A 15855-nucleotide genomic window follows, 5' to 3' on the forward strand; every position below is an offset into this window, starting at 1 on the left:
AAAACAAATAAACAAAACACCAAACAACAAACAAAAAAGAAAGCAGACTGAGTAGGCCATGAAGAACAAACTGGTAAGCAGTGTTCCTCCATGGCCTCTGCTTCAGTTCCTGCCCACAGAGTTCTGCCTGGAGTTCCTGCTCTGACTTCCTTCAGGACTTCCTTCCTCAAGGTCCTTGAGTGCGACTTGAGATATGAAAGAAGAAATAAACCATTTCTTCTCCAAGTTGTGTTCGGTCATGGTGTTCATCACAGCAATAGAAAGCAAAAGAGGACAATGAAAAGTGAAAAATTAAAAAGTGACTAGTAAAAATCGGGAAGAAGGCAGAGTTGTGTATTTTGGGACAACACTCCTTTGGTACTCTATGACAAAGGATTCTTGAGAGAGGCACAGAAGCACCACATCTGCATCAGACCTACAACTACTGCTACATAAGTAAGTACACAAAAACCCAGGAGTGTGTTGAAATCTTACAACAAGCTAAAAACAGCTGATAGTAACATTCATGACCTCGTTCTGGATATATTTCTGTTACTCATGTAACATTTTCAAAAATGAGTGTGGTAGAAAGGACTATAAGATAAAATGATACAATATATTTTACACAGATGACAGTGTTGAAGGTATTTTTCACATATATAACAAAATAGGATGTACTCATACAGTGATAAAAACCGTTTGAGACTGTTTTCTTTCTAAATCTTCTTATATTCTGAGGACTCTATAGCTATGAATTCTGTAAGAATAAAAGTTTGCTCTTAAAAATTTTGCTTAAAATATCAGACAACTGTGGATTTAGTTTTAAAACAAAATCTATTTTAATTTTATGTTTTATTATTTTTTTAGGCTATAGAAATACATCTTAATTCTACTCCAGGAATAACAGTAGGCTACTGAAGGGTTTTAGCAGGGGACTGTCATACTTTTTATAATATTAAAAATTATTATATGGAGACTGGATTGTGGTGGGATAGAAACCTAGGGAGGAGACAATAGACAGAGGCACAAAGATCAGATAAGAAAAGGCCAACTAGTTCAGATAGGTAACAATGGCTTGGGCAAGGATGCACTATTAGTGGTTGGTTCAAGGGGAAAAGAGACAGGTATTAGTGGGAAATAAGAGTTTGGGATGTTGGGATTTTAATGTTAATCAAAGCATTCAAATGAAGCAGCCAGTTGAATGTTTGTCCATGGAGATCAAGGGAGAAATGCAAACCTGACAATAAATACATATATCAGTGGCATTACAACTAAATCTGGGGCCTGGGTGAGATCACGCAAGGGGAAAGTACAAGTGGAGGGGACAAATGTACTAAGCTCTCTCTGAGTGCAGAGTGAGCGCTATCACCAGTATAGCACTGATCTAGGGAGATGGAGCACAACTGACAGAAAAGGCAATGCAGCCACACAGGAAGAAAGCCGGGAGAGTGTGACATCCTGAAGCAGAGCAGCAACTCAGCAGTCAAGGCAGCCAGTGAACCAGGCTGCTGGAGTCTCACTTTCATGGGAGACAACCAAGACACAAAAGTGCCTTGAGTTCTTAAAATAAGTCTGCTACCTGATAACAAAGTTTGCATTTGAAAAAATAGTTGACTCTCTTACACTTTCATTTAAGAAAAACATGCTCAGCCGGGCGTGGTGGCGCACACCTTTAATTCCAGCACTCGGGAGGCAGAGGCAGGCAAATTTCTGAGTTCGAGGCCAGCCTGGTCTACAAAGTGAGTTCCAGGACAGCCAGGGCTATACAGAGAAACCCTGTCTCGAAAAACAAAACAAAACAAAACAAAAAACAAAAAAAAAAAAAAAGAGAGAGAGAGAGAGAAATGTGCTCAATAAAGAAAATTTGGAAAACAAGTAAAAGGACTAGAAAAGTGCCTCCCTAATCTCATTAACATTTCGGATACCTTCAGAGACGTCTTACCTTAGTTATAGAGATTTGGGTTTTGTCACTGCAACAGCCTAATTATATGGCACTTGTTGTTTTAAAGCCCAACTATTCACATTCATAAAAACACTGTTATTAAATCATTCTAATAGCTATTACTTCCAGACTGCTTCTGATGATTTGTAGAGAAGCACAAATGTATTTAATTTTACAGCAAACTACTAGGTGGTTAACCCAAGTTTATGGATACAGAAACTTATTAAATAACTTGCCCAAGATACAGTCAAAATTTGATTTTCTGAGATTCTAACCATGTAACAATATTAATTACACATTGTTATAAATTTTGGTGTCTAAGTGTTTTTATGTCATTACTATAATTCTGGTGAGTGTTTTCTTAACATAACGTTTTTTTATGAATTTAGAATTATTTTCTCAGAAGGTTCCTGAAAATAGAATTTCTGGCTTAAATATTTTTAAAGGGCCTTTTTATATCTACTGTCAAAATGTTCCCTGTGATATTTTTTCCAATATATTTTACTACAAAATGAGAACTTTGAAACTCTGAATCTACCTAAAACAGAAATTCCAGACATACTGGGAAGAATAACTATGCAAACATACAAAGTGGCCACTAGAGGGCGATGGTACTACAGTACTCTTGAAAACTCATCTGTGCTAAAAATTGTATGTGAACTGGCTGTTTTCAGTAAGGTGCTCACTCCTTCACATTGGATTTATACTTTTCATATGGTGAACCATTTATTTCTTCTAGAAATAAGAATTACTCAATGGGTTCATTTTACTTTATCTCCAGAGCACGTGCAGGTCAGTGTGATAACTGCCACATGCTATGAAGAAAAAAAAAAGTCTTGTAGATGGCTTTCTGGTACTTTAAATCCCCCAGGGAATAACTGATGATTTGACCCAATAAAATATTCTTCTTGTTATCCAATGTTGAATCTCACCATTCTTTTTCATATTTTACCATTAGTTTGTTCATTTATCCAACAAAAAATAAGTGGGTGCTCACTCTGTGCCAATACCTGGAGTAGAGACTGTACAAACAACAAGGATGAAGCTGTTTCTGTTCCTGCCCCATGGAACTACCATGCAGTGAGTGTGCACATGAGAGTAATGGCCACAAGTAAACATATAAACATCAGTTGTGTCAAGTACTCTGAAAACTTGCAAATGCAGTGACAGTGTGTAGTGAGGGCTTTGCATTTAGTGAGGAACAACAGGAAAGACTAAGGAAGTCACCTTTTGTTGAAGACCTGAAAGAAATCTATGATTTAATAAGGCAAAGGGGTCTGCGGTGTGCATGGAGCTGAGTTGGAAAGGCCATTCTTGTCAGGGGAAAGAACATGCATAGTTTGGGACACATTCAACAGTAAAGAAAAAGAACATTACAGACAGATGACACAATGTCTAAACAGATTTCTCTACACACACTTCACTGGACAAAAAGAATAAGCTTCCAGTGTAGATTCTTCTGGGGATCCATTCAGTTTAGATTTATTCTGATGTCCTTTTCTCATAAAATCTCATGTACTTATTAAAATCATATGTCCTGATTTTTTTCCATGTTGATGTTAAAAGACTTACGCTTAGGGCATTTGAAGATCAGAGGCACTTGTGTTTACTTTGAGACAATCTGAGTTTGCTTAGATGTGCTTTTTTCTGGTATGATTTGGCTGGGCATTTGCCGAGCTTTCTGGCCTGTAGGCTGAATGTTTTTGATCATTTAGAAAGCTTCTGGCCACCAGTTCCTGAGCCCCCTTACACTTACGTTAGACTCTGGCTGTACGCGTCTCATCCCTCCTGCCTTTCCCACTACCTTGTTATGAAGATGCTTCAGGTTACAGTTTTTATTATAACCTATGTGGATATCTTGCCTTCATTGAGTAAAAGCCTCTCTTAGCTCATACAACAAGTTATTATCTTCAAATACCATACTTTTTAGTTTTAGGTCCCTTCTATTTTAAAATTTTTATTTACCTATGTATTCTTTTTTAATGCATGAGTATTCTGTCTGCATGTATACCTGCATGCTGGAAGAGGACATCAAATCCCTTTATATATGGTCATGAGCCACCATATGGTTGCTTGGAATTGAACTCAGAACCTCTGGTAGAACAGCCAGTGTTCTTAACCACGGAGCCATCTTACGAACCCATAGATTGCTGTTTTTAAATGGATGTCTATGACTTGGCAGCTGTATATGCATGCAAGTACATATGTATGTGTGGAAGTCAGAGGATAATCTCAAGTATTAACCTCAAGAATGCTTTCCAGTTATTTTGAGAGGAGAGTCTCAATGACCTGGACTTCAGCAATTAGGGTAGACTGGATGATCATCAGCTAGTTCCAGGAATCCTCCTGTCTCTGTTTCCTGAGCTCAGATTACAACTACATGGCACTGGGGCTATAGAGATACAAGGCTGTGTTTAAGAATACTGGCTGCTTGAAAGTACCCAAGGAGCTGAAGGGGTCTGCAACCCTATAGGTGGAACAACAATATGAACTAACCAGTACCTCCAGAGCTCATGTCTCTAGCTGCATATGTAGCAGAAGATGGCTTAGTCGGCCATCATTGGGAAGAGTGGCCCATTGGTCTTAAAAACTTTATATATGCCCCAGTACAGGGGAATGCCAAGGCCAAGAAGTAGGAATGGGTGGGTAGGGGAGCAGGGTCGGGGGAGGGTATAGGGGACTTTCGGGATAGCATTTGAAATGTAAATGAAGAAAATATCTAATAAAAAATTGAAAAAAAAAGAATCCTGGCTGCTCTTCTAGAGGACCCACATTTACCTCTCAGCACCCACAATGGCTCACAACCGTGTGTAACTTTAGTTACAGGGGATCAGATGCCCTCTTAAATATTGGTACACAGACATACATTAGATAGCACCCACATTATAAAACTATGCCCAGCATTTTAACATGGGATTTAAACTCAGGTCCCTTTGCTTGCATAGTAAACACATTACTAACTGAGCTATCTCCCTAGTCTTCATGATCTCCCTGTGACCCCCTACCCCCATGTGTGTGTGTGTGTGTGTGTGTGTGTGCGTACACATGCATTGTAGTGTTATTCTCTAGTGAAATTCTATCTTTTTAATCATTTTGTCTTATTTTTCTTCTAATTCCTCAATATAATAGTTTCACTTATTTTGAAATTTCAATCTTAATTCTAATAACAGTATTATTGTAGTTCTGTTTCCATTATTTATATTTTTATTACTAGCCACATTTTTCCATTTTTGTAATCTCTGTTCTTTATTGTTTATCACACCTGTGTGGTGCTACACATCTTTAGTCCTAGCAGTGGCAGTCAGATCTCTGTGAGTTTGAGATCAGCCTAGTCTATAGTTAGCTCCAGGACATACAGGGCTATTACACAGAGAAACCCTGTCTTGAAAAAAAAAAAAAACCAAACCAAAACAAAACAAAACAAAATAAAACAAAACTAAACTAGAAGGGAAAAGGACTCTCATTTCTTCTAATAGGCAAATATGAGAAAATGACAGCCTCGATTCAATCAGGCGTGATGGCTGTTTTCTTATCTGCCAGCTCAACACTAGTTCTTCACTATTTCTTGGCATGACCTTTTGGATTAAGAATTTGGCAGACCTTTGTCTTGACATTGGGGGTTCCACCATTCACACCCATTCCATGAATCTTTAGAGTTTGGCAATGTATTAAGGAAGAGCTGGCTGCATGTTATAACAAGCCCTCTTCTTGTTAAAAGGATTTTTGTCTCCTCAGCATAAAACATCTTCTGGCCCAGACGTCTTAGTCAGGGTTGGGAGAACTGGCCTTGTGTTTTGGGCTCCTCTAGTTTCCACCTACCACTCAGGCTCCAGATGGCTGTCAAAAGCTCTCCTTCAAGTATAAATCCTTTCCTTTGGCCAACCCTTACTCCACAGCCTGTGCTCAGAATCAGCAAATCTCTACTGGAAAGAAATCATGTGGTGTATAGATGCAGCCTAACTTAGCTGAAGACATAGCTGAGCCATAACTTTTATGACTATGCCTAAGCAATCTTATACCTTTCCTTCTATAGCCTTCCTGTACACTGCAGATTACAAGAAAAAGAGTGGCATGGTAATGACTAGAACTTCTCCACTGGCACCAGGAACATTCGAGACATCTTTGATGTTAGTTTGAGATAAATTAACTACATTCTAGATTTAATGAAAGTCACCTTTGACCTTTAAATCACACAATTCTTTATTTGCTGATTCAAGTTGTGAGGATTGGCCAGTATAGCTACCACGCTTGACTCTAGTTGTGTAAGTAACCCCACAGTAAATTTCACTCAGCAATCTTGTATCTGCCTCTCTCTTTCTAAGTCATATGGAGTCTCAGTTCTTTCACACAGGAATTCCCAAGTGATTGTGGCTTGCTTGGAAGAGCTCTAACTTATTTTTCATTGTCTGTCACTGTGAAGTCAAAGTCAACACTTTGTGTTGTTCTCCAATCTTCAATCTATATGATTTTTGAAATTCATGAAATATTTTAAGTTGTTATAAAAGTCTGACTTGCCATATGCCTTATTATATCTACTTAAAAGTTCAAGGCCTTATAAACTATTTGAAAAGAATCAATGCATTAAGGCTTCAAGATTTAAGGAATAAAGAATAATTTCATGATGCTATTAAAAAATACATACCTGTGTGAACATCACAACTATCAGACCGGTTGTTGCACTGGCAAGGCAAGCAGCCTGTCTTACCAAAGCCATAATGTCCATCTTGGCATTTGTCACACATGGAGCCAGTGACACCCACTTTGCATTGGCAATTCCCAGAACTGCAAATAAAAGCAAAGACAGTGAATAAAAGTAAGTGATTTTGAAACTGTAGCTTAATGCTCCATAGATTATCTTAACACAGCCAAGAATTTCTACTAGAGTCTACTTCCAAGAAGAATAAAAGGGGACTTGAGAGATGGCTTAGTGGTTAAGAGTATTGGCTGTTCTTTCCAGAGGGCCCGTGTTCAGTTCCCAGCATCCACACTGCAGCTCACAACTCTCTGTAACTCCTATTTTGGGGATCCAACACCCTCAAACAGATATATGCAGTCAAACCACCAGTGCTCATAATACAACAATAATACATTATTAAAATGCATAAGAGGGATTATTATTACTGTAGGGTTTTGTTTTCTAGAGTTCTAGACTTGCTTCCTAGCACAGTCTGCCCTGGAACTTACCATGTAGCTTAGGCTGTCCTCAAATTCATAAACCCATTGCCCCAGCCACTTAAACTAGAGAAATTTATGGTTATATTTTAGCTAATAGTATTGATAACAATTTACAACAATCCTATTCTCTGTGCTTGGAAAGTTTAAAATACATGACAAAAGACTCATGGAGAGTAGATGTTGCTAGTGTAAAACCTTTCTTTACTGAGCACTAGAATTTAGAGCACATATCCCTGCTGTTTCTCATTCCAGGATTGTCCCACAGCTCTGCAGATATCATTTCAAACTGGAGAAAAGCATCAGACTTTACCTAGCTTCTGTCTCACAAATATGAAGAATAAGAACTTGATAGATGAATCACTTCACACCAATTTCTAGACTAGCTACTTGATATTATTCTCTATTTTGAGTCTACAAAGTAATCATAGTTCTGGGATGTAAGGTGGAGTACACAATTAAGTAAGTATGACTAGAATGGGGATGCCTAGTGAATTTCCCATTAAATTCTGAAGAGGTTATTTTTATTTATGTGTCTGTGTGTTTGTCTGTGAACATGTTTGTGGGTACGGATAGAAGCCAGAAGAGGGTATTGGGTACCCTGGAGCTAAAGTTACAGGCAATTGTGAGCTGTTAGTCTGGAGTACTAGGAACTGAGCTCTAGTCCTCTGTAAGAGCAATAATCACTCTCAAGTACCAAGCCATCTCTCTAACTCCTGCATTAATTTCTATGAAAATTTTAGGTTGCTCCACTATGCTCATAGCAGCCTTATTTATAATAGCCAGGAGCCTGAAAGAAACCAGATGTCCTTCAGCAGAGGAATGGATACAGAAAATGTGGCACATTTACACAATGGAATATAGTCAGCTATTAAAAACAATGAATTCATGAAATTCTTAGGCAAATGGATAGAACTAGAAAATATCATCCTGAGTGAGGTAACCCAACTGTAAAATAAAACACATGGTATGCACTCACTGATAAGTGGGTATTAGCCCAGAAATTCAGAATACCCAAGATACAATTGGCAAAACACATGAAACTCAAGAAGAAGGAAGACCAAAGTGTGGATATTTCAGTCCTTCTTAGAAGGAGAACAAAATACTCACAGGAGCAAATATGGAGATAAAGTGTAGAGCAGAGACTAAAGGAAAGGCCACCCAGAAACTGTCTCACCTGGGGATTCATCCCATATACAGTTATCAAATCCAGATACTATGTGGATGCCAAGAAGTACATGCTGAAAGTAAAGCCTGAATATGGCTGTCTCCTGAGAGGCCTTGCCAGAGCCTTACAAATATAGAAGCAGATGTTAGCAGCCAACCATTGGACTGAGTGCAGGGTCCCTAATAGAGGAGTTAGAGAAGGGACTGAAGTAGTTGAAGGGATTTGCAACTCCATAGGAAGAACAACAATATCAACCAACCAGACCCCCCAGAACTCCAGGGACTAAGCCATCAACAAAGAAGTACATATGGCTCAGCTGCATATGTAGCAGAGGATGGCCTTGCTATGTATCAATGGGAGGAGAGGTCCTTGGTCCTATGAAGGCTCAATAGATGTCCCAGTGTAGGAGAATCAAGGGCGGGGAGGTAGGAGTGGGTAGGTGGGTGGAGGAACATCCTCATAGAAGCAGAGGGAGAGAGGATGTGATAGGGTGTTTCTGGGAGGGAGGGAAACTGGGAAAGGGGATAATATTTGAAATGTAAATAAAGAAAATATACAATAAAAATTAAAAAAAAATAAAGGCATTAGAGGATTTTGGGTACCCTGGAGCTAAAGTTACAGGCAATTGTGAGCTGCCAGTCTGGAGTACTAGGAACTGAGCTCTAGTCCTCTGTAAGAGCAATAATCACTCTCAAGTACCAAGCCATCTCTCTAACTCCTGCATTAATTTCCATAAAAATTTTAGGCTGTTAACTACCCCAAAAGTTAAAGTAAATAAAGACTTAAAAATTTATTTAGTATCCTATCAATTTTATGTATATTCATTTCTTAAATGGCAATAATAATAATAATAACAACAACAATGCCTCAATCATTAAAATATAAAACTTTTGTGTTATTTTCTTTCAAAATTGTTTAACTTTTGTTTTTTGTTTTGAGTGAGAATTCCTACGTCAGTGGTTCTTAAGCTGTGGGTCAAAACCACTTTGTGGGTTGAATAACGCTTTCAGGGTGCCACATATCAGATATTTACATTATGATTCATAATAGTAGCAAAATTTCAGTTAAGAACAGCAGTGAAGATAATTTTATGGGTGGAGTCAGCACAACATGAGAAACTATATTAAACGGCCCCAGCATTAGGAAGGTTGAGAACCACCACTCTGGTCTTAGAATTCACTATGTAGACCTGGCCAGCCTGAAACACACAGAGATCCACCTACCTCTGTCTTCTAAATTCTGGAATTAAAGGAATGTGCTGCCAAACCCAGGTGTTTGTTTGTTTGTTTAATTAGGGGCTCCCATCCAATGAATCAAAACAGAACTCAAAGGTCAAGAACATTCATTGCTGTGACCTATACAAAACAGTCTTCCGTCACACAGTAGAAAATTCATTGCTCTGACCCACGTAAGACAGCCTCCCACCACACACAGGCAGGACAGGGTTAACAGTGAACTGAAGGGACAAAAGGAAGATGTCCTGTGGTTGTCATCTATATGAGCATCTAGCAGAGGAGGCCCATAACAGCATACGGGTTTCTTTTTGCAGTTTTGAGGATTCAAACCAAAGAGATGATATATGCCAGGCAAATACTCTACCATTGCACTACATCACACCCCTTAAAAAACCATTTCATAGCAGCATATCATGGCATTACTCAAATGCACAATCTCTTACTTAATTCCCCTGACAGAATTTAGGTTGCTTTCAACATCTGACTATTACAAGTTGTTGGGAACATCAGTTGGGTCTTGTTTTACTCCTGTGGCAAGAAGTAGGAAGTGGGTTGAACAAAGACTTCAGTGGTTCGTGGAGAAATGAAGACATGGCCTTTAGGAAAACCATAGCTAGTCTATTTCTAGGGGCAGAAATATACACAGTAATGTGTTAGAGAGTTGGCTCAATAATTAACAGTACTTTTGATCTTACAGTGGACCCAAGCTCAATTTCCAGCACCTGCACTGTGGCTCACAACCCATAATTCCAATTCTAGGGGACCCAATACCCTATTCTAGGTATGTCTAAGTAAAACCACAGCCTGGTAGACTCTATTCAATGAAACAGAAGTCATCAAAGTGATCATAACACAACACAAAGCACAACAGTTCAAAACAGCTGCGTCAGGTGTAACTCTCACAGCATTTAGACCACTCACGGTCCTCTGGGTAACTTTCAATTCATTTTGTCTACCCCATGCTCTTACAGTCATCCATTATGTCCAATATGCCATCTACTTCTGTCACATTTTCCTCAAGTAACTCTTGGTAGAGTTATTTCTTTTGTACACTTTCCTAGAATAATCCATGTTCCTCTTTACCTCTAAAAATTTTCCTGCTTTCAGGACTTCTTCCGATAAGACTTTTCTCTAGCTGGTTCACAGAGATCTTGTGGTTTCTCACATTTACATTTTAATAACAAATGTAATTTTTGTTTTGTTTTGAGACAGGCTTTCTCTATATAGTCCTGGCTGTCTTCAGAGATCTACTTGCATTATCCAATCCCAAATGTAATTTATTCTGTAACCTTTCACCATGTAAAGCTTCTTCCCCCATTCATTATAGAAGCCCTGAAACAAAGGCCTATCATGTGGTTCCTATTGCCAACACCTAGCACGAGTCCAGGGACTGTGGTTTTGGAACAGACTGTTCTAATGTTGTACACCTTGATGAGTGGGTTCTTAATTCAGGGATGATATGTTACCAACGTGACAACCTCAAAAATGTAAAGAAAGTAAAGGTTTGGTTTGCTGTACATACTTAATATTAACACCTCCATGAATTTTCAATAAATATACAGACTAAGTTTTGGTATTAGGCACAGGGAAAAGGAAAAGATTAAAAACACTAATTGCCAGGGTATTTTCAGGGAAAACAAAACAAAACAAAACTAATTTTCTCTTTGCCCACTCTTGTCCTCAATAGGGATACTGTATTTGTTTTTTTGTTTGTTTGTTTGTTTTTTAAAGATAGGCATTCAGTATGTCATCCAGTCTAGGCTGATCCTTAACCCTCAGCCTTCTGACTGCTCTAAGTACGTACAGTTGTGCACCACAATGCTCAGAGGAAAATGCCTTTCTTTACATATTTTAAATGTTTCTTTACATGTTCATTGTAGAGCTCAGAAGTTTAGACTTTATGAAATCTTGGCAGCAGTCACACTACATAGGAGATGATTAAACCAAAAGCTGCATTTAAAAATAATTTTCTTAAAGATTTAGTTGCTAATAGTGACTCCCTAAAGGAACTGATTCAGGACAGGAGGCCAAGCTAAAACTATTAATACTTAAATGGCCCTTAACATATCACTTAATGCAATTCCCTGTCACCCCCCACTTTCTATTACTATAATAAAAAATGAAAGTTCTAAATTTGGAGATTACTGGGACTCTGAAATGAATTTTGTAGAAGTAATAGAACTTCTAACCATGTATATTCTAGTTGCAGTTTGAAAATCTACTCTACTTATAGTTTACAAATCCAAGATATTTTTTTAATGAGCTATGCTTCTCAGTTTACTATACCACTACTAGAACCAAAAAGTTTTATGTTCTACCCCTAAGAAAATATTTCAGAGTTGAAGTTTGCTTCTGTGATGGTTAATGCTGACTGTCAACCTGACAGGATCTGGAATCATCTAGAAGGCAAAATTTGAGGCACTCCCATGAGAGATTATCTAGAATAGGTTATTTGAGGTGAAAAGATCCATCCGAAAAGTAGCTTGTGTTCTGGAACGCAGAAAAAGGAAAGGGGCAGCCATGCATGAGCATTCATTTTCCTCTGCTTCCTGGCTAGCTAGGCAGTAAGACCAGGGCTCTGGTATCAGGATATCCCTGCTGTGATGGGTTGTAACTTGGAGCTGTAAGCCAAAATAAATCCTATTGACAATAAGCTGCCTTTGCTGGGTATTTTATCACAACAGGAAGAGTAGCTGAGACAGCTTTCCTTTTCTTTTCCTCTTGGTTATCTGAAGAATTGTCAAAAAGGAGTAGAAAAGTAGAAAAATAAATCTACTCAGTTTTACATGGAAAAGTTACATGGAAAGTTGTTAGAGCTTTACTCAAATGAGTTAATCTAGAAAAGAAAGAAAGACAGTCTTGTGTTAATATTATATACTTACCACCACTCAAATATTGTATCTTAAATAAAAATCATTTATTGAACTGTATTTGTATTTAAAGCTACATAGTCTATTCAGCCATGTAATTCCCTGGCAAATAATTGTATTTACGGAAAAAGGGCTTAAAATGGAGATATCCTAGAGGCAGCAACAATATAGCAATAATAATAATAATAATAACAACAACAACAAACAATGAACCTCTGTTCTAAAGAACTATGTTAATAAGTAATATTGTCATTAATCCTCTGGATAATTCTTCTAGTGGAATTCACAATCTTTAATTTGCTATTGGGAAGGAAGAGCTATTGTCTACAGTCAGTGAGTTAGGCTTATTTCTCATAGCTCACCACTCCTACAGGTTCTGACAATGATTCTTTTCTACCTGATCTAGAATAAATAATGTCTCTTTTTCACTGCCAGTAAAAGTCAAATGTTCCCCAAGAGAAGCTGGACAATTTGATAAACTGATAACTGTCATAAGGTAACAAGGTACAAGGTTCTCAGAGAATACATCACCAAGTACTTAGATACTCAAGTTAGATTAAAGTTTGAATTTTGTACTGTCCATATAGAGGGTGAGCTCTACTCTTTTAAAAAATTCAATAGACATTTACCAAGCATGCCTCTTAAGTAACTTTACAAAACAGAAAAGATGTTCTGATAGATATCTAGTCTTACACAGCATACCCCAAAGCCACTACATGATCTGGCAAAGAAGATGAACATTCATCATGTCTGAAACAAAGCAAGACATTGTGATTCAGTAAGAAGGGGTCATAATTATTCTACATATGAGAAAAGTACAAAGAAAATCACTCTTACGCAGATTTCTAACTGCACTTTATTAGCCAAGTTTCAAGCATTGCAGTCATCCATGAAAACATGCTTGCTCTTCATTCCTCTAAGTCATTACTTAGTACTCAAATGGATCAAGAATCTGAGGTCTGAGGATCTGCCTAGTCTACCATGGGACACTAAATCACAAACACCCTGTAGCTATGATATAGCCTTGTTTCCTGAGTTGTTGCTGGCTATGTTTTCCCTTTAGAATTCTGTTCTGGGCACTCAAAACACTGATGTCAGCTGGCATCTTTTTCCCTGGAGAATATAACCCTTAGTTACTTATTTTAAAATCAACCAGAGTAATTTCAGGAATCTCCATGAAGCCAGTGATTGAATCTAGATACCACAATTCACTTTTCCTGGGTAGATTTTCTTTAAATAACAGGAAAGGAAGTGCTTTCTTTTCACTTAAAACAAAAGGAAACAAACAAACAAACAAAACCCCCAAAACCCCCAATGAAGTAGAGTGGGAAGTTTGCTTGTGATATTGCACTAAATGTGCTTTTTCATCATGTTACTAATGGTCCACAGCCAATCTCAGAATGTATAAGAATTAAATCACTCACCAAACATAAAGCTTTGCTTGTGTGACTTCTTTTATAGAATAAAGCTGTACAACACTCTCTTTCATGGTCTCCCTGTTACAGACTGCTGCTTTCTGAAGCAAAGGTCAATGATATAAATGTGAGGGAGGAGGCTGCAAAAAGACTGTGCTTATTCACAGATTCGAAAGGAAATAACTGAAGATTCACAGTTTCTCCTCTGTAGAGGAAGAACACAGTACTGCAGTATGAATAGAAATCAGAAATCTGTAAGATATGCTAGCAAGACATTTAAAGTAGAATTTGTTCCTCCTGTGTCGTTTCCTAGAGACTTGAATTTCTAGCAAAGTTTGAACACTCTACAGAGAATAAGTTTGCTATATGTGCGAAATCTATGCATATACCCCACATTTCTTAAACTATACAAATAGGTTTTGAGATTTTTCTCATAGTGCCAATGTTTACACAGTTTACCCAATCATTGGTGCAATAAACATTGTAAGGCTTTAATACTTAAAAATATTTCTTTGGGAAGGGTTAATAATCAGAATCCACATTATACATGAATGATCAATTCAAAAAACAAAGTCAGTGAAAGTGTTGCAGAAAGTTATTCTTCAAGCTGTTGTCATAGCTCAATCTGGAGAGCATGCAAACATGTGCGAGGCCCTGTGGTTAATCTCTAGCCAAAACAGTGTATTTCTTTAAAGCAAATGTCTTCCAACATGAATTTAAATTAAAACATTTAAAAAATCCTCAAAAGTCTGTCATCTTACGATATGACACATATCTATGCAAAAAAAGTACTATCCAATCTTTTTCCTTTTAAAGGTTCTGCTTCGGATGTGTGGATAGAGAACATTCAAATTTTCCATTATTTTATAATCATATCCGTTAACTGGGAGAAGTGGAAGACAAGAAAGAAGATATCAGAGTTTATGGAAAAACAGCCCAAGGAGCCACACCTTGGTTCTCATCAAGCTTTGCTGGTGAGTTCTTGGCACAATGCATGTACTCTCCCAATACCCTAGCTATTCTTTATGAAGTGAAGATAACTACAACGTTTGTAGGGTTATTGTGAAAACTACAAGTTGTATACACAGCCTAAGCACAAACTTCAACTCAAACATGATAGCAACTGTGGGATGATATGATAGGGACTAATGATATTCTTAGATCATGCTTTCCCCTTAGGACTCACTAGGATAAGGTGGAATGCACAGTATTTAAATACAGAAAGTCTCAGAGTTATCTACTTTTTAGATTCTATTTTTAAGATGCTCTTTTAAGAACTGGCATGAAATGTAAATAAAGAAAATATCCAATAAAAAAGAAATAGAATGAAATTAAAGGGTAACCACTTAATTTTTTCCCTAGTTTGTAGCAATAGGTAGCTAGGCAAAGAACATATGAATACATGATACAGCTTCTGGAAAGAGACTTTTACAAGTGAGAAGGGAAAGCTCTGGAAAGTCCTACATTATGCAGGGTCAAAGCCAGCTAGACTACTTGTATCAACCAGCTAATGATTTATTTATCAAATATCTTGGCACTTTTCTTGTCATTAAAACATTTGTCTATATGATTGTTAAGATTTGCAGGATTTAAATGATCTGTTCAGGTATACATTAAGATATACTGTCATTAACTTTAACTAACTATATATTAATTGATATATTTTGGTCAGTAGGATCTGGAGGGACCTTTCAGTGGTTAAGAACACTTGCTGTTCTTGTAGGGGAACAGAGTTTGTTTCCCAGCATCTATATCAGGCAGTTTACAAATGCCTATAACACCATTTTCATGGGATTCAGCGCCCTCTCGGCCTTCATGGGCAGCCTTAAATACATGCATACACACATGCACAAAATAAATACGTGTTTTCGGTCACTAAAGAGCCTTACTCATTTTTCTTTCTCAGATAAGTTACATGTTGGCACTTAGACATAGAGAACAAGAAACAAAAAAAAATTCCATTAACTAAGTCTATCAATTTTCTTCTTCTTCTTCTTCTTCTTCTTCTTCTTCTTCTTCTTCTTCTTCTTCTTCTTCTTCTTCTTCTTCTTCTTCTTCTTCTTCTTCTTCTTTC

The 15855-nt window shown here is 37.5% G+C and overlaps 1 protein-coding gene across 1 annotated transcript in view; it reads right to left on the minus strand.

Annotated features, from left to right (window-relative positions):
* Positions 1 to 15855, minus strand: part of Megf9 (multiple EGF like domains 9) — a 104502-nt gene that overhangs the window by 22574 nt on the left and 66073 nt on the right. The window contains exon 3 of the mRNA XM_021160932.2: positions 6564 to 6703. Within this exon, the coding sequence (XP_021016591.1) occupies positions 6564 to 6703 (140 nt within the window). The remainder of the gene's footprint in view (positions 1 to 6563; positions 6704 to 15855) is intronic.

The sequence above is a fragment of the Mus caroli genome, chromosome 4, assembly GCF_900094665.2.
Source record: "Mus caroli chromosome 4, CAROLI_EIJ_v1.1, whole genome shotgun sequence".
NCBI lineage: Eukaryota > Metazoa > Chordata > Mammalia > Rodentia > Muridae > Mus > Mus caroli.